This window comes from Felis catus, chromosome D1 (genome assembly GCF_018350175.1).
Source record: "Felis catus isolate Fca126 chromosome D1, F.catus_Fca126_mat1.0, whole genome shotgun sequence".
NCBI lineage: Eukaryota > Metazoa > Chordata > Mammalia > Carnivora > Felidae > Felis > Felis catus.
The window spans coordinates 68,351,796-68,370,242 of NC_058377.1; the positions used below are offsets into that span (position 1 = coordinate 68,351,796).

The following is an 18,447-nucleotide window of genomic DNA, read 5'->3' on the forward strand; positions in this document are numbered from 1 at the left end:
AACATCTTAACAGTTTTTACACAAGTTTACAGTCTGTAATAGCAGTTACAGTAGTTTATATTCCAGCAGTTTTTAATGCAGGAAGACAAAGATTGTCTTAAAAGTCAGAAGTAAAAGTTCATAAATACAAAGAGTCAAACAAACAGAAGAGAGAAATAAGTCAGTCTTATGTACCAGAAAGAGAGCTCCATCTTTGGGAGGAGTGGGAGGAATAGAGGTCGGTGGGGACACACACCAAAGCTTACTGTTTTTCTTGAAGGTCCTAATCACAAACCTTAAATAAGTATGAAATACTTTGAAGTAATCCTTTCTGTCTCCAGGCAGTTCATTTTTCACTTAAGAGATGTTGCATCCAGAGTATGCCATCTACTAGTAACATGGGCCAGAGGGAGATTTTATGACAGAAATTCCATGCCCTGAGCTGTAGATATGCTGGAGGCTCATATGGAAGGGGAGCTGCGAGGTGGCGCATGGGAGACACGGAAGCTGTGGCCTCTCTGGTGGCTCTGCGAGGCGTGCTATCCCCTGCGCTTAGAAAGATGGTTAAACCCAAACATGTCATCACCAGTTCTTCTCCAGATCGGATTAATGCAACAGAAGCTGCATATTCTCTTGGTTGTTCTCCCCTGGGTTCCAGAGTAGTGATTATAGAGCAAGGGATTATAATACATTGATTTTGAGTTCATCTAAAGTTTAGAATGTTAACTTTTTTAAAAACTAGGAATGTTTTAAAAATTTGTTAGTGCATAAGTTGCATTATTTAGGGGATAATGAAATAATTAAAAATAGCATTGAAGTTATGCCTTTAACTTTGATGTCTTTGAACTTTGATGCAAATCATAAATATATGAATTTTATTGTTTGCTAGGACCTGTTGGTGGTGGAATTACACATCAGACTAAACTGTGTGTGTGTGTGTGTGTGTGTATGTGTGTGTGTGCATATATCTGTGTGTGTGTGTGTGTGTGTGTGTGTGTGTGTGTGTGTGTGTGTGTCTCCCCCACCGCCTGGCCTTGTTTTCTTTTAGATGATGGATTTAGAAGAGGTCATACCCATGGATTGCTGTCGCCTTGTTAAATATGATGAGTTTCATGATTACCTTGAACGATCGTATGAAGGAGAGGAAGATACCCCAATGGGACTTCTACTAGGAGGAGTCAAGTCAACATACATGTTTGATTTACTGTTGGAGACGAGAAAACCTGACCAAGTTTTCCAGTCTTACAAACCTGGAGGTAAAGAATTTTATGGTTGTACTGGACTTAAAATTTTCACGAGAAGGTTTTTTAATAGAAATGAGTTTAATTTTAAATTTTTTTATGTTCTTAAAATGCAGAATAATTTTGATAGGTTAGGAAGTAGCAACAAGCTTAGAATTAACTTCTAGATTACTTTCAAAGAGCTATATACAAAATTAAAAAAAATTAGCTTGCAGCCTTCAGTGGGATTTTTCTTTTTCAGCGCTGAATCATCCTCCCTTCTCTTCCCTCCTTCTATTTATACAGAAAAAAAGTCCAAAAACGGTATAGTCTCATCAACTCTCAGAAGTAGAATCTTATTTTTCAGGGTTTCCTTGATGAAGTGGTTTCATAACCCATTGCTGCCAACACTTTTTATTTTTCTCCATCTTCTCCATTTTTGCAGGTCCCAGGAACTTCATTTTTTTTTGTCTTCATTAAATCTGTCACAGTCCTCAATATCTTGAGGGTTTTTTTGTTTGTTTGTTTGTTTGAGACTGATGTGGAAAGCAAAATACCACACTCCTAGCTTTACCCAGAGTAGTCCCTAAAGACAGTTACATGACCAAAGTTTTCTAGTAATCACTATGTAAACTGTAACAAATAGGGGAAAATAAAAATGTTTAAGTAACTTTGTTGCATAACCCTAAATCCCTTCTATTGGTTGTTACAATTCAGACTTATGTTCTCTACTTTTATTCCTAAAATTGAACTCACAAAAACCTTCTTCTGGGGGCGCCTGCCTAGGTGGCTCAATCGGGTAAGTGTCCTACTCTTAATTTCAGCTCAGGTCATAATCTCATGGTTCATGAGTTTGAGCCCCTCATCAGGCTCCACACTGATAGTAAAGCCTGCTTGGGATTCTCTTTCCCTCTCTCTGCCCCTCCCCCACTTGTGCATGTGCTTGCATGCTCTCTTTGGCTCTCTCAAAAAAGCAAAAGTAAAAAGCTTTCTACTCTCAAATTCTATTTCTCTGCAGATGCTATAAACCTCTCTTTGTTTTTTGTTTTTTTTTTAATTAAGGCTCCTCTTTTCAAAGTAGATTAAGTATGATACTCTTCAGGGCTCCATCAGTCAGACTCTGTTCTGTTTGTAGAGAGTTCCTTTGGAGCATTTCCTTGCAGATTATTTTTGGTCTAGATAGCAAAAATGATGATTAAAGTGTAACATGAGTCAGCAATAAAACCACTTTTTAAAAAGAGAACTTTAAGGACATCTGGGTGGCTCAGCGTCTGACTTCAGCTCAGGTCATGATCTTGCGGTTCATGGGTTCAAGCCCACATTGGGCCCTGTGCTGACAGCTCAGAGCCTGGACCCTGCTTGTGATTCTGTGTTTCCCTCTCTCTCTGCCCCTTCTCTGCTCACGCTCTCTCTCAAAAATAAACAAACTTAAAAAAAAAAAGAAAAAGAGAACTATACGTGTGAGTGTGGATTGTAAAACTTGCAGATAGCGTTTTATTTATTCATTAATAATGACTTTAGCAGAATATTTTATCAGATTTAGATTAGAAATCTAGGGAAAAACCTGACCATTTATATACACTTCATAAAGGAAATTAAAACATTTAAGCCAGAGAATAACTAAGTGTTTGAAGATCATTTGCTTTTCTAGTAACTAAAAGTTTAGTTATATATAATCTGAAAACAGAAGAGAAGATAGGATTAAGTTGTAATATGAAAATTTTAAGTGAAAAAAACAAACCATGTAAACCAAAGCATTTTTCTGTAGACTCTTCTGTAGAATGTAGAGAATATTATTTGGAGGAGAAGAAGTCTTTGATTATGAACAAGGTCTTGAGTGGTATAATGAAGGTTGATCAAAAGCAAATAGGGTTGCTGGGTCCCCTTTAGAATTTGTTCTGCATTCTCTAGTAATTTAATGTTGTGGTTTAGGTCTGTATTTTGCAACTTTGGATATGTATTTTATTTTAAGTTTATTTATTCATTCTGAGAGAGAGAGAGCATGAGTGCACAAGTGGGGGAGGGGCGGAGAGAAGGAGAGACAGACTCCCCACACCATCTGCACAGAACCCAGTGCAGGGTTTGAACTCATTAACTGTGAGATCATGACCTGAGCTGAGATCAAGAGTCAGTGCTTTAACTGACTGAGCCACCCAGGAGTACCTGGATATGCATTTTTAATGTGGTTGATAAATTTGTGTTATGTTTTACAAGGAAACAAACCATGAATTTTTCAAAAATCATATTTTGACTGTTGTCATTGTTTTTTGTTTTGTTTTGTTTTTTTAATTTACATCCAAATTAGTTAATCCATATAGTGCAACAACGATTTCAGGAGTAGATTCCTTAATGCCCCTTTCCCATTTAGCTCATCCCCCTTCCACAACCCCTCCAGTAGCCCTCTGTTTGTTCTCCATATTTAAGAGTCTTTTATGTTTTGTCCCCCTCCCTGTGACTGTTGTCATTGTTTTAAAGAGATCTAGGAGAACTTTTTTATTAGCCTCATTTCCATTTCTTTGTAGATGTTTGTAATGTAATACGTTGCAAGGAGAAGTTTATTATGTATTATATACATGTGTAACATTGTTATGTCTACTATCTTAATAGTTAGGAAAATATTACCTTGCCATCTATTGGAAATACATTAGGAATGCAGTGCTCATGTCAGTGCTCATGACTTTTAAAAATAACATCCATTTATGTTTTTGTATTTTTCAAATGTTTTGTGTTTTTCAGAAGTGATGGTGAAAGTTCATGTTGTTGATCTTAAGGCAGAATCTGTAGCTGCTCCTGTCACTGTTCGTGCTTACTTAAATCAAACGGTCACAGAGTTCAAACAGCTTATTTCAAAGGTAAGTTTTAAAATTGGTCAGTGAATATTTTTGCTTGTTCTGTACAAAGCATTGTGTGATAGTTATGAGTGTGGGAACTAGTACTTACTGGCAGGAGGCAAGTACAGTTAGAAGAGAAACACACTTCAAGTGGAAGACACCAAGTGACCAAAGTATGGAGGTCAGGAAGTGTGAGGCAAGCGCACACAGTGATGGCATATGTGTTTGGCTCAACCTCTGTATAGTACAGGCCTAGAAATAGAAGTTAGTTTATTTCATAGAGAGTTTTTAAATAGTAAACACAAAAGCATGGGCTCTATTTGATGTGGGCAATGGGAAGTATGTTATTTGTTTTCCTAAGTTCAGCAGTGGTATGATGAGAGTTCTGCTGTAGAACGGTAAGTTCCTGGATAGAGGGGGAGTCCGTAAAGTAGATGAGGAGGCTGTGGAAATAGTGCAGGTGAAGGCATTGGACCAGAAAGGAGAGAAGGGGTAGATTGTAAGAATGATTATATGCGTAGAGTCTGCAGGACTTGGGATTGGTTGGAGTAAGGCAAGAAGGAGCACAGATGCTTTGAGGAGTTTTGAACTTGGGTAGCCACAAAGTAGTGATCTAATAATCAAAATGGAAGAGTAGGGCAGGGGAGCAGATTTGACAGGGAAGGTGGTGAATTAAATACTGGCCATATTCGGTGAGTTAGTGATAAAGAACATAGACTCATTCAGAATTTGTGAGCTGGAAAAATATGATGAAAACATTCAAATTTCCTTGGGCCAAGCTAGTCCACTCTAGAGAAATGATTATACTGTACTCTGTAAAACACTGAGCACACAAACACAGGTGAAATTTTTCAGGATTCTTAAGCCCCAGGTTTAGATGACTTGCTGTAGTGGAAATTGTTCAGTAATAGCAAGCAAGAAGTTGATCCACTTTCTAGTCATTCCTCTATGGCAGTATTGTCTTTGATCTCATCTAGGTTTTTTTTTTTTTTTTAATGCCTATTTTAACAGGGTTGTTGTGAATGTTAATGGAACAAATAAATGCTCTGTTTGTGGGGAAAAATTGTTATTGTATAAAAGTTGGGTTTTAATTATTATTGCGTTAAAAAAACAACAATGACCTCTAATACTTCTGCCAAAGTAATAGATAATTTGAGGAGATAAATCATGTTTTGGAGATAGATTTTACAATTAAGTTGCTCTTAGAAAGACTATATAAGTGTACTTGCTCCTTATTACAGTTTAATCTAGAGTATGAGCATTGAGGTAGAATACAAAAGAAACATATGACATTGCCTTCCTGAAGAAGTTAATAATTTTATTGGGGGAGAATATATCTGTAGAGAATAAAGGCAGTCACAAAGTATTTTGCCAAAAAAGGCAGCAGATAAAGTCTAACTAGACCGCCAAAGAATTAGTTATCATTAGTTGTATTGAAAACACATCATGTTTTTTTAAATGTAAATTTTTTTGTCTGCTCATTTCTTGTGAAATTCCTAAAATGATACCTCAGATTAAGGACATGTACTTTTAGAGTAACTTGAAACTTTACCTCTTAATTTAATCTCATTTTACACAGAAGAAAAATGATTTAGTAAAAGTATTAACTATTCCAAAAGAACTCATCAAAAGTTCAGGAGGTAAACAGTTACTAGTTTGACATCTGTTCTCAAAAGTGTCAGTTACTCAGTTTCTTTGGAACCACATCCCCTCATTTACTTTGCAAGTGCGAGAGGAATAGAATTTTTAGTGAAAAATCATTACCTTTAAAATAGTTTCAGAGCATCCATTCATAAGTGATACTTTGTTCACCTAATTTACAGCATAATTAATGGATAGGACTAAAATTTTTCCCATAGATTCTTGAAAAATTTATAAACCTCCACTAAGATTATTTTCTTTTAATTTTCTTTCTGTTTCTAAGAACTCAGCAGTGTGTCTTCATCCACATTTCCAAGTCCAGCAGAATTATCCTTGCGAGTCCTTTTTACTGACTTGCTTCCATTGCAGGCCATCCATTTACCTGCTGAAACCATGCGGATAGTGCTAGAGCGCTGCCACAATGATCTGCGCCTCCTCACTGTGCCCAGTAAGACCCTGAAAGCTGAAGGGTTTTTTAGAAGTAACAAGGTATGTCTTTTGTTTCTTCATTACTATTGTCTATGCTGGTAATAGTAAATTAGGTTTCATATTATAAGGCTGGCCTCTAGAGCCATCCACTATGTGTCTGTAATTTCCCTCGTAAATTCTCCCAGCGTCTCGGCAATTACCTTCCTTTGTAATCAGGTCAGAACAGGCTTCTTTCTGTCCTACTCCATCCATCTGCCGGTTCTCCTCTAGGTCTTGTTCATGAGCTACCTCTGCCTGCCTGCAGTATTCTTCCCCCTCTCCCTACGTTTTTTTTCAAGGCGCAGATTAGTCCTGCCTCTTTGGTGAAGCCTTACTGACCATTTCTGTCCACAACAATCTTGTCCTCTGAATTCTGTAAATTATGTTACATTCGTTCTTGAGCTTCTCCCATAAAGCACTACTTGATGGGGAAAGTCAAAGACATGCCTACCCTAGAGAAGATTGTCATTTGGGTTCACCCAAAGGGGTTCACCCTTTGCCTACTTATTTATCTCAGATAGAAAAGAGAAAGTTCACATTGATCTGTTTGTTTCATCTCTTGACGTGTTCTATCATTGATAAATGATTTTTCCTGTGTGTTTATTCATAACACCATCAGTTTACCCTGGATCAGTTGAATCCAAAATTTTCCCTGTTTGCCATCTTTTATTTATTGCCTTTTCCGTTCTCATTCATCTTAGTGCAGTCTAGTCTTTTATCTCATTTAACCTTTTTTAGTGTTGTCTTATTATTCCTAAGGTGTAATTTTTATTCACCTCTGTTTTCTTTGGATACTTTTGTGTGGTGCTTATGTGTGTATCATTAAAATCCGCCCTAATACCATTTTAGGGTGAAAAGTAGGAGGGATCTCACTTTATTTTTTTCTTTAAATGGTTAGCTAATGATCCTAATCTGTAACATTGATTGGACACTGGTTATCTGTATTTAACCAGTACTTCCCCCAGATTATTTGAAAAACATCCCCAGATGAAATAGCATTTCATCCATAAATAATCTGGATGTCTATCTCTAAAAGGTGAGAACTCTTTAAAAACACAACTATAATTATATTATTACATCTAGAAAATTAACAGAATTAATATCAACAAATGTCTAGTCAAGCTTCCCTTATTATCTTGTAAAATTTTTTTCTGACAGGATTTATTTGTTCAGGTAGGATCCAAATAAAGTCCATGATATACCTCTCAAGTCTATTTTAACCTACAGATCCCCCTATGTGTATTTATTTCCTTGTCATTTATTTGCTCTAGAATCAAGTCATTTGTCCATTAGATTTTTTTTCTATAATCTGGATTTTGGTATTACATTCCCAAAATGCCTTTATACATGTTCCTCTATCCATGTTCATGCTATGCTTGTTTTTCTAATGAGCAAGATGTGGAATACAAAAACTTTCTGAAAATAGAAAATCCAGTAAACAAGGTATCTGTGTGTGCATGTGCGCATGTGTGTGTCTCATCTATCTTAGCACAGTTTTATGGCTAATTACAAAGACATATGAACATAATATTTATTGTATTTAGTCTCCAAAAACCGTACACATTTCCTTTAGAAATGTCATCTTCCCAAATTTTACAACATTTTGTCTTGTATTGAGGTGATATGAGTGAGAATGAATGTCACTAAAATTAATGATGTAATGTAACTCTCTTACTATTTAGGTATTTGTTGAAAGTTCTGAGACTTTGGATTACCAGATGGCCTTTACAGACTCTCATTTGTGGAAACTCCTGGATCGTCATGCAAATACGATCAGATTATTTGTTTTGTTACCTGAACAGTCCCCAGGCTCTTATTCCAAAAGGACAGCGTGCCAGAAAGCTGGGGGTGATTCTGGTGGTAACGTGGATGATGACTGTGATAGAGTCAAAGGACCTGTGGGGAGCCTCAAGTCTGTGGAAGCTATTCTCGAAGAAAGCACTGAAAAACTCAAAAGCTTGTCACTACAGCAGCAGCAAGATGGAGATAATGGAGACAGCAGCAAAAGTACTGAGACAAGTGACTTTGAAAACATAGAATCACCTCTCAATGAGAGGGACTCTTCAGCGTCAGTGGACAATAGAGAACTTGAACAGCACATTCAGACTTCTGATCCCGAAAATTTTCAATCTGAAGAACGATCAGACTCAGACGTGAATAATGACAGGAGTACAAGTTCAGTGGACAGTGACATTCTTAGCTCCAGTCACAGCAGTGACACTTTGTGCAATGCTGATAATGCTCAGATTCCTTTGGCTAATGGACTTGACTCTCATAGCATCACGAGTAGTAGAAGAACTAAAGCAAATGAAGGCAAAAAAGAGACATGGGACACAGCAGAAGAAGACTCTGGAACGGATAGTGAATACGATGAGAGTGGCAAGAGCAGGGGAGAAATACAGTACATGTATTTCAAAGCAGAACCCTATGCTGCAGACGAAGGTTCTGGGGAAGGACATAAATGTATGTACTTAGAAAGAAAACTCCTTGAAACAGCACCAATTGGTTTCTCAGTTTATTTAAATTTTTAGTTAAGAGAGGAACCAGCTAAGAGTTAGGTACTTTGTTCTAGGATCACCCGTAACTTCCTGGATCATAAGAGTGTTCTCTGTTGCCTTTGCTTTCATTTTCGGGGCAGTTGTAGCAACAACTGTCTTTGGACCTCCGCAGCACATCAGACCTGTGACAGCAGTGATGTCACAGCTCTGGGGAAGATAAGTGAAAAAGAAAAGGAAAAGAATTAAGAATTGTTTTAAAGGAAAGAATCAAGAATTGTTTTAAAGGAAAGAATTATGATAAAAGCCCTAAGTTAAAAACTAAGAAATAGTTCAAAAAGTAAATAATATACCAAAAAGATAAAATTTGGTATTCATTGCTGAGGAAAAGTTTTTATTTGTGCATCCCCTCTCTTCTCTTTATCCTTCAATGCAAATAACCCCCTCCCCCAACCCCTAAAAAGTCCATGGTTAACTGGGAAAGTCAGAAAAAGGAAAGGGGCTTTTTTAAAGTTGATACTTTGAAGTAAGCTCCAAGCAGAGTATAAACTAGAAATCCTCAAGTGTATAATCACAAAAACATTGAAGAGATCTGTCAGTTCAGGTATTTGGGATAAGCAGCAACAGCAAAAACACACCTACATGAAAACAATAAAATGACTTTTATAAAACATCAGATGAAAACAGCCAAAGAATGTACAAAAGTTTTCTTCAAGTATAAAAGAGAAATAGCTCAAAAAAAACAAATACTTTGCATTATATTACCCCTTATATTCTTAATTTTAGTTTTCAAAACACTTGTTCTCACTTGAAGCTTCTCTGAAATTAGTAAAGCAAATATTGATATCCTCATTTGACTGATAAGAAAACTGAAGCTCATAGTGGATGGATGGCTTGCCCAAAAGTACATGTGTAGCTAGTAAGGAGTGGAACCACTACTAGAATATAAGTCTTTGAATTGAATGCATTTGCTGTTACCTTTATGACAGTGGGAAGGGAGTCCCACTCTATCCATCTGTTCATCCACCCCCCCCCCCAATTAATATTTCCTGAATCCATTCAAGATGCCAGGCCCTACGTAGATGTTAGAAGTGGAGATGACAAAGATGCAGCCTCATGTTTCATCTGGTGGGAGAAGGCCCACAACCACCATGAAAGTTAATTGCTACGATGCTTATAGTCTCAAAATTTAGTCTCTTAAAAGGAAGTGCTAGAAATTATGAAATCAGTAATAAAAATGCATAAATTTGTCTTTTTAACTAATTAGTTCCCAGTAACACTGGAGCCATGTGACATCCATATAGATACCTTGCAGAAACTCAAGTGGGAAAATGTGGGTTAGTGAGCCACAACGGAGACAGAAACTCTATAATAATGTTTTAACTCCCTGTGGCACTTTTACTTCATAAGGCTCATTAATTCACATCATCTCACTTATTTCTCAACAGCTGTGTGAAATTGATGCCGTTAGACACTTTTTGCTGATGAAGAAACTGGCTCAAACTGACTTAAATAATTTGCCCGGGGTCACACAGCCAGTAGGTTGCACTGCTGGTCAGTCCAGCTCCTGTGATCTGATTGTAAGCCTGGTCCACATTTCTCCACCTCATAACTGCTACCCACTGTCCCTTACTTTCCTCACGTCAGAGTAAAGGAAAAATAGCCAGTAGCTACCCTTTCTTACCATCCTCAACCCTTCAAGAGCATTAGAAAATTAAAAACAGCTCCTTTTTACAAAGAGGTTAGAAATTTCTCTTAAGTGGTTTGTTTTATAATGATGTGCTGGAGAGTTGACTGCATGAGAGTCTAAACGTTAAGAATTTAATAGGAATACTTAGAATTGTAGACTGAGGAGTCTCCTTCCACCTTTTTGGAAATTCATAGTGGGCTAGTTCACTAGCATTCGTTGAAATAGTAAACATGATGATCAAGAGAACCCGTTTACTACAATTTATTTTGGTTTTCAGAAGCCGTGCAGAAGGCTTGTTTGAGCAGAAAAAGTGGAAACGGGCTTAGAGGTAGAGGAGTAGGGTTGAGAGGCAGCAGCCACGTGCTTCAGGAGTCTGTAGTAAGACTGTTTCATCACAGCTCCTCAGAGACCTGAAAGTTGGTACCTGGGTAACATGGATGATGAATAATAATACGGGTTCTTCAGAGTGATGAAATGCCAGGGTGTAACACATAAACAAAGAATTTGATATCTGAAGAGTGACATTTTATGTACAGTATAGACAATATGGGTAACAACTGAAATACACTTAAAGTGATGGTCTTTAAGCTATCTGTTATAATCCAGGAATTGTTTCGGGGAGTATGGACCTTTCTCTGAAAATACTGTTCCACTGTGACCTATTAAAGGCTGCAGGCACTCAGGGATAAATAGGGAGATCAAGGTAATAAAAATGAGAGTGCATTTGCACTGATAATTTCTTTGTACAATTTTGGTATCACTTCATTTAAGAAATACATAAAAGAAAGAAACCCTAAAGATATTTTGAGGTTGCTCTGTGAAGAGACCAAACTCTTCAGTTTGAAGAGGTAAATAGGGAAAACGGTATGATGGTAATCTCTAAAATTATAATTACAGCCAGTCAATTAAGCCAACAATTTTTGCCAGGGCTGTAGTACACATTTGACTGACCCCAAGGTATTAGCACAACTATCTGCATTTTATAATTGAGGTAATTGAGGTACAGAGAAGTCAAGTCACAGTCACAAATGTAAGGTACAAGGAGGAACCAAGAATTCATTCAGGCCAGCCCATTTCACTACAGAACCACTTGGTCCTAATCACCGTATTGGACTGTATCAATAACAACAAACATTTGTATCTTCCTGTGATACATTACTGTGAGTTAGAAACCAAAATTGTGGTAATAGCTTATTGTTTGAGTAATGACTTAGAATTTACTACATTTGTCATAGCAGCAATCAGTCAGACTGGTGGAATGATCCTGTGAGAAAACTGAGGCCCAGAGACATTGGATGACTTACCAATAGCCATTTATTAGGCAACAACTGAAATCTAGTCATTGGCTTCTGATTTCTAATCAAGTAATTTTTTCATTATACCCTTCTCTCAAGAAATGTTGTACCTGCTGGATAGTATAAATAGAGGCTTATTTGCCAAAAGCTGGGTTACTTAGGAGTATTTCTTAAATTTTAGAAATGGACATTTTAAAGGAATTAAATGCTGCCTGAAAAGTTATATATAACAAAAAAGTTCATCACCATGTTTATATTCTATTTCATACTTTATGGTCACATTTTCTATAGTGAATCTGAATCTTATAACCGGAAAAACAGTAAATGGACATTAATTTATTTGAAAAAGTCCACTCAAAAATTCATCAACCCAAAAGTTGGGTCAACCTGGGAACATAAACCAGTCATGTTTGAGGGTCTCATCCTTGACTTTTTTTTTTTCTTTTTCTTTTTTTTCTTTTTTTTTGAGAGAGAGCATACACTTGGGGGAGGGGCCGAGAGGGAGGGAGGGAGGGAGAAAGAGAGAGAGAGAGAGAGAGAGAGAGAGAGAGAGAGAATCCCAAGCAGGCTCTGCATCGCCGGCTCAGAGGCTGACACGGGGCTCCAATCCATGAACCATGAGATTGTGTGACCTGAGCTAGAGTCAAGAGTGGGACACTTAACTGACTGAGCCAGACAGGGTGCCCCTCACCCTTGACTTTTGATGTAAATTTTACAGAAAACCAGAGCCTACCCTAGAGAGAGCCTTATGGCTCTAGAGGAACCACGGGCTTAAGGTGGGATGGCAGCTCTTGTTATACTGCACTGTCTATATTGTAAGAGAGAGAGGAACTTGAGTGAAGTTGTTACTCTTTACTAGGATATGAAGACTGGAGTCTTAGAAATATTTCAGAAGTATGTTCATGAGTACCTTGTAAAGGATAAAAGATTAATAAGTATTAGAAGAAATAAAGCTCACCAAAAACAATCCTATTGCTTTGCCATGAGAGTTTATATCGAAGCTTGCAGGGGGGTGGTGGGAGTTTCTGATCCATTTAGATGCTCTTCCTGTTACGGTCCAACCACATGATAAAACAGATATCATCATATGCTCGTCTTGACAGTTTTTTCTAGTAGAAATCCCAGAACCAAATTTACTAACAATTTTTGAGGCAATTACTAGATATCTGACACTGTGCCAAAAGCGTGATAAACATATTAACCTCACTGAATTCACACTGCAGTACTAGGAGGTAGGTACTACTCTCTCCAGTTTTAAAATGAGGAAGTGGGTATAAGGAGGCCAGTGGCTTGCCCCAGGTCACATAGCTGGCCGGGAAGCAGAAGAGGCACGGTTGGAACCCAGCCAGAGCCTACATTATTACTGTGAAGAACTAGGAATGTATGTAATTGAAAAGACTTTCCTGAAGTTTGGTTTGGGACTCAGCAGCGTATATAAATAAATAGATTAGCACTTCAATCTCTCAGAATGTTGGAAGTTGTTGAAGTTGTTGGATTTTATCGTATGCTCCGTGTCTGTGTTTTTTTTGTCCATGCAACGTTGCGTATTAGCTTAAAGTCAAATAACTGAAGGGGGTGTTTTTTCCCTGCTTACAGTATAATAAAGTGTATATGATCTGTTTTATTTATATTCTAAGAGGTTTCTTTTTTTGTTTTGCTTTTGTTTTTTTTTGTACTTAGGGCTGATGGTGCATGTTGATAAAAGAATTACACTGGCTGCTTTCAAACAACACTTAGAGCCCTTTGTTGGAGCTTTGTCCTCTCACTTCAAGGTCTTCCGGGTGTATGCCAGCAACCAGGAGTTTGAGAGCGTCCGACTGAACGAGACACTTTCATCCTTTTCAGACGACAATAAGGTTGAATAAAATCATTTCAAATAATTAGAGTGTGTTTTACATGATAGATTTGAGAACATCTTGCCCTGTTTCCAAGTAAGATTAAATAGATAGCCCTAAGAGGGTCATTTTTGTTTTTATGTTTAGTGATTGGTCGTTGTTTTTTTTCATTCATCTAACAAACATTTGTTAAGTGTTAACTGTGTGTCAGTTACTGTTCTAGGTGCTGGGAATCAGAGGTAAAAGATAACACCTGTTCTCAAAGAGCCCATAATCTAGAGAATTTTTGAAGACCAAACTAAACAGTGTGGGGAGAATGGGTTGTTTATTCTGCAGAGGTAATACATCTAAAAAACTGTTTTTAATTTATAGATTACAATTAGACTGGGGAGAGCACTTAAAAAAGGAGAATACAGAGTTAAAGTGTACCAGCTGCTGGTCAATGAGCAAGAGGTAAGTAAGCTGCTTCAGAGCAATATGACGTCACTTCTGCTAGTTATTAAAAACATAGAGTTCAGAGATGTTATGACTCGTCATTTCTTTTGCTGTCTCTAAAGCACAGACAGGACACTGTTTCCAGAAGCTATTTTGGTTGTACGGGTCATATTGCCTGTATTGCAGCCACTCATTTCTGCCCCTGTAGCACAAAACCAGACGTAGACAATACATAAACCAGTGGAATTAGCTGTGTCCCAACAGAGTTTATTTACAAAAACATGCAGCAGACAAATGTGGCCCTCAAGCCTTTCTTTGCCTTCCCTCTGCTTTAAAGTATTGTTACACATGTTGGAATGAGGCAGACATTTCCTGCTTTGAAAAGGAGACTTGTTTGTGCTTGATTTTAAGAAATTCTCACGTAGTGCTCCAGGGGGATAGCAGTTGATCGGTAGAGCATGTAAGGACTTTTTGCATTCAGAGAGTCATTTCAGTATTTAGCAGGCATTCATTTATCTCGTAGCTGCCATATGCTCGCAGATGTTAACTCCTTGAATCTGCATCAGTTAGCTATGATGTAGATATTATTATTCCCATTTAGTAGATGAAGAAACTGAGGCACAAAGAAGTTATGTAACTTGCCCAAGGTCATGTAACAGATGCCAGACAAATGCCCAGGAGAAAAAGGCAAAGTCCCTGTTTTGGGGGTGTTTATAACATCTTAGTGAGGACTTAGACAAATGTGCAAACTAAATAGCAAAGACCGTATTCTCCCCTTCTTATCCGTAGGGGATGTGTCCAAGACCCCCCTCCCCCCCACCCTCTGCCCAGTGAATGCCTGAAACCGAGGATAGTGCCGTGCCACTCCCTACATATACACTATGCTCTTACCTAGACATGTATACCTTAATAAAGTTTAACTTACACATTTGGCAAGGTAAGAGATTAAATGTTGCCAGAAATGAAATACAACAGTTACAACAGTACACTGTAGTAAAAATTATATGAATGTGGTCTCTCTCAAAAAATCTCATTGTATTATATTTACACTTCTTGTGATGACGTAAGATGATAAAATGCACGTGTGATGAGATACAGTAAGGGGAATGACATAGGCACTGTGACATAGCATTGGGTTACTACTGATCTTCTGATGATTTGGCAGAAGGATCATTTGTTTCCGGACCCCAGTTGGCTAACTGCAAGTAACTGAATGTTCAGAAGGGGAAATCACAGATAAAGACGGACTGCTGAAAAGGGAGAAATTTTTCATAAAACGCCTTCATTTGTCCAACAGAGAGTTTATTGAGCACCCATCATGTCTCCTTTATTTCTTCTGAGAGAGAGAGAGAGAGAGAACGAGTAGGGGAGGGGCAGAGAGAGAATTCTAAGCAGGCTTCGCATTGTCAACACAGAGCCAAATGTGGGGCTCAAATCCACGAACTATGAGATCATGACCTGAGCCAAAATCAAGAGCCCGACGCTTAACTGACTGAGCCACCCAGGTGCCCCAACGCATCATATCTCTTATATGTGAATGTTTCATCTGCGTTTGGGGTTTGTAGATAAAATGTCCCTTCTGAGACAATGAGTGAACATATTTGGAGAAGTAGTATGCAGTTCCCTCATTTTAATCCATAAAAGTGATTTTTACTTTCAAAATTGCAATCACTTTATTATAAGGAGAGAAATATGAATGTGGTATTTAATCTTCACAATGACTCTGTGAGGAAGACACTACCCCCGGTTTATAGATGAAAAAAAGGAGGCCCAGGGGCACCTGCCCCTCTCCCCTGCTCATATTCTCTCTCTCTCAAATAAAAAAAATAATAATTATTAAAAAAAATTAAAAAGGAGGCCCAGAAAGGTTAAGTAAACTTGCCCAAGATAGCTTACTTAGTAAGTAGTGGAGCCAAGATTTGAACCTAGGAAGATCAGCTCCTAAACTCAGTCCTATAATTGTCATACTATACAGTGCAAATAAAATGTCTTGTGTACCCTTACTGAATGTGTAATTCAGCTCTCTGATTGTTTTATGTTTGTATTCCTAGCCATGCAAGTTTCTGCTAGATGCTGTGTTTGCTAAAGGAATGACAGTACGGCAATCAAAAGAGGAATTAATTCCTCAACTCAGGGAGCAGTGTGGTTTAGAGCTCAGTACTGACAGGTAAAGTAAACTTACAGTGTCATCAGCAATTAGAGGAAATCTTGTGTGGTCTGTTGATATGGATTGGTATGATTTTCTAAAACCAGAATTAAAGAATTCCTCTACTAAGAATTTTAATACTACAGATTAATAGAAGTAAGCAAAAGTATTAGAATTTGTTTGCACTTCCTCTGTAGGATACTAAATTTGAAATTGGGGGAACATTTCATTATAGTTTCCCCCAAATTAAAAAAAAAATTTTTTATGTTTATTTATTTTTGAGAGAGAGGAAAAAGTGTGATCGGGGGAAGGGGCAGAGAGAGGGAGACAGAGAATCAGAAGCAGGATCCAGGCTCTGAGCTGTCAGCACAGAGCCCAATGTGGGGCTCAAACCCATGGACTGCGAGATCATGACCTGAGCCAAAGTCGGACGCTTAACTGACTGAGCCACCCAGGCACCTCATATTTTCCCAAAATTTTAATGAATAATCACTTGACTTTTATATTTAAATATAGTTCATGATTCATCGATGTCAGATTCATGTTGTTGTTTTTAGGTTAACAATCTCAAGTAATAGTAGTTTAAAATGTCTTATCACATTTGTAGATTTCGTCTAAGGAAAAAAACGTGGAAGAACCCTGGCACTGTCTTTCTGGATTATCATATTTATGAAGAAGACATTAATATCTCCAGCAACTGGGAGGTTTTCCTTGAAGTTCTTGATGGTATCATCCATATTTTTGTGGGGAACTATCAGTTAGAAATGCTCTGGAACTAATAGAAGCCTATAGTTTTTATCAAAGAACAAGTTTTCTTCCATCTTTACTCTGGGTTGCATTTGCCTTTTAAATATTTCTTTAATTTTGAGAATATTAATTTCTCCTTACAGGAAGTTGACAGTTTCGAAGTTTGCATTTATAGTACTTTTTACAGGAAACTCTGCTAACATTTTCTTACCTGTGTTATTTAGTTTCTTTTTTCATTATGGCTGATTTTGTTTTGAGGATGTGGTATTGATAATTTACCAGGGATTTTGAGAACAATGACCAAGTACCACAAACTGGATGGTTTCAACAATAGAAATGTGTTGTCTCACAGTCTGGAGGCTGCAAGTCTGAAGTCAGGGTGTTGGCAGCCTTGCTTCCTTCTGAGGGCTGTGAGGGAAAATTTGTTCATTGCCCTCCCCTAGCTTCTGGTGGTTGATTGGCAGTCTTTGGTGTTCCTTGGCTTGTTAAATTCATCATCCTGATCTCTGTTTTCATCTGACCATGATGTGAGATGTGCGTCTGTGTATGCTGTGTGTCTGCTTCCGCATTTCCCCATATTATAAGGACACTAGCCCTGTTGGATTAGAGTCACCCTAATGATCTCATTTTAGCTTGATTACCACTGTAACAACACTATTTCCTAATTAGGTCATATTCTGAGGTACTAAGGTATAGGACTTTAAATGTCTTTTTGAGGAGACACAGTTCAGCCTGTAAAAGTGACCCAGAAGAGGACCTGTGTTTGTCACACCTCCTGCTTTTAATGATCTACATGGGAACATTTAAAGTATTGTTTTTTGGAGGAGGTAATGGGAGAAAAGTTGGCTTTGGGGTGATCATATCAAGGGAAACAACTAGTTCTATGTTGTTTTGTGACTGCTATTGCCTAGAAAGATTTTGATTTTCCTTTTTTTCCCCTTAGAAATTAAAACATCATAAGATTATGATAGTTTTCCAAGGGTTCAATAATACTAACACCTCACCTATTTTGTGCTATTTAAGATCTGATTTGGTTTAAATTTCAATTGTTAAAACTATGATTATTTGACAAGTTAATAGGGGAGTCAGGGACAGCCAGGACACTATCTACTATGATGTGGAGGCAAGTGTTCCAGATTGTGATTCCTTCTGTGAGTGTCTGGGGCCTTAGAGAATAACCAGTGTGTCTGAGTAGACCAAGAAGGGATGGCGAAGGACAGAGAAATTCCCCTTGTTAGGGAGGATTGAGTATGTATTAGCAGAGATGGGTTAGCCGGGAGATGTTACTGGATGGTGGGTACCTGTGTCAGTATCATTTCAGTATATATGTTAGCTTCATAATAGTTGAGTGAGAAATAAATCATGTGAAATCATGTGGTTAAATCTAAGAAACATTTATTGACCTGTAAATTGCCAGACACTGCTAATCTCTGGTGCTACAAAAATGAATAAGAACTAGTGATTGCACTCCAGATGCTCAGTCTATAAGAAAACCAGAAATTCCACAATTTCTGCAAACCTGTAATTCCAAAATCATAGGTACTTAAGGACCAAATCAGTACAGTTTGCTCTCGTGTACACCAGAGAGAAAGGTAACAATTGAGCTGGTTTTGAAGAATCAGTAAGGTTTGAGTAAAAGAGAAGAGAGGGATTAGTGTGAGCCGG

The 18,447-nt window shown here is 37.7% G+C and overlaps 1 protein-coding gene across 2 annotated transcripts in view; it reads left to right on the forward strand.

The window, feature by feature from the left end:
- The window catches only part of USP47 (ubiquitin specific peptidase 47), a 106,884-nt gene that overhangs the window by 83,320 nt on the left and 5,117 nt on the right, over positions 1 to 18,447 (forward strand). For both annotated transcript variants that reach the window (XM_006937103.5, XM_003993002.6), the window contains 8 exons: positions 1,028 to 1,235; positions 3,936 to 4,051; positions 6,041 to 6,160; positions 7,822 to 8,602; positions 13,300 to 13,475; positions 13,827 to 13,907; positions 15,941 to 16,056; positions 16,643 to 16,761. In XM_006937103.5, coding sequence (XP_006937165.1) covers positions 1,028 to 1,235; positions 3,936 to 4,051; positions 6,041 to 6,160; positions 7,822 to 8,602; positions 13,300 to 13,475; positions 13,827 to 13,907; positions 15,941 to 16,056; positions 16,643 to 16,761 — 1,717 coding nt within the window. The remainder of the gene's footprint in view (positions 1 to 1,027; positions 1,236 to 3,935; positions 4,052 to 6,040; positions 6,161 to 7,821; positions 8,603 to 13,299; positions 13,476 to 13,826; positions 13,908 to 15,940; positions 16,057 to 16,642; positions 16,762 to 18,447) is intronic.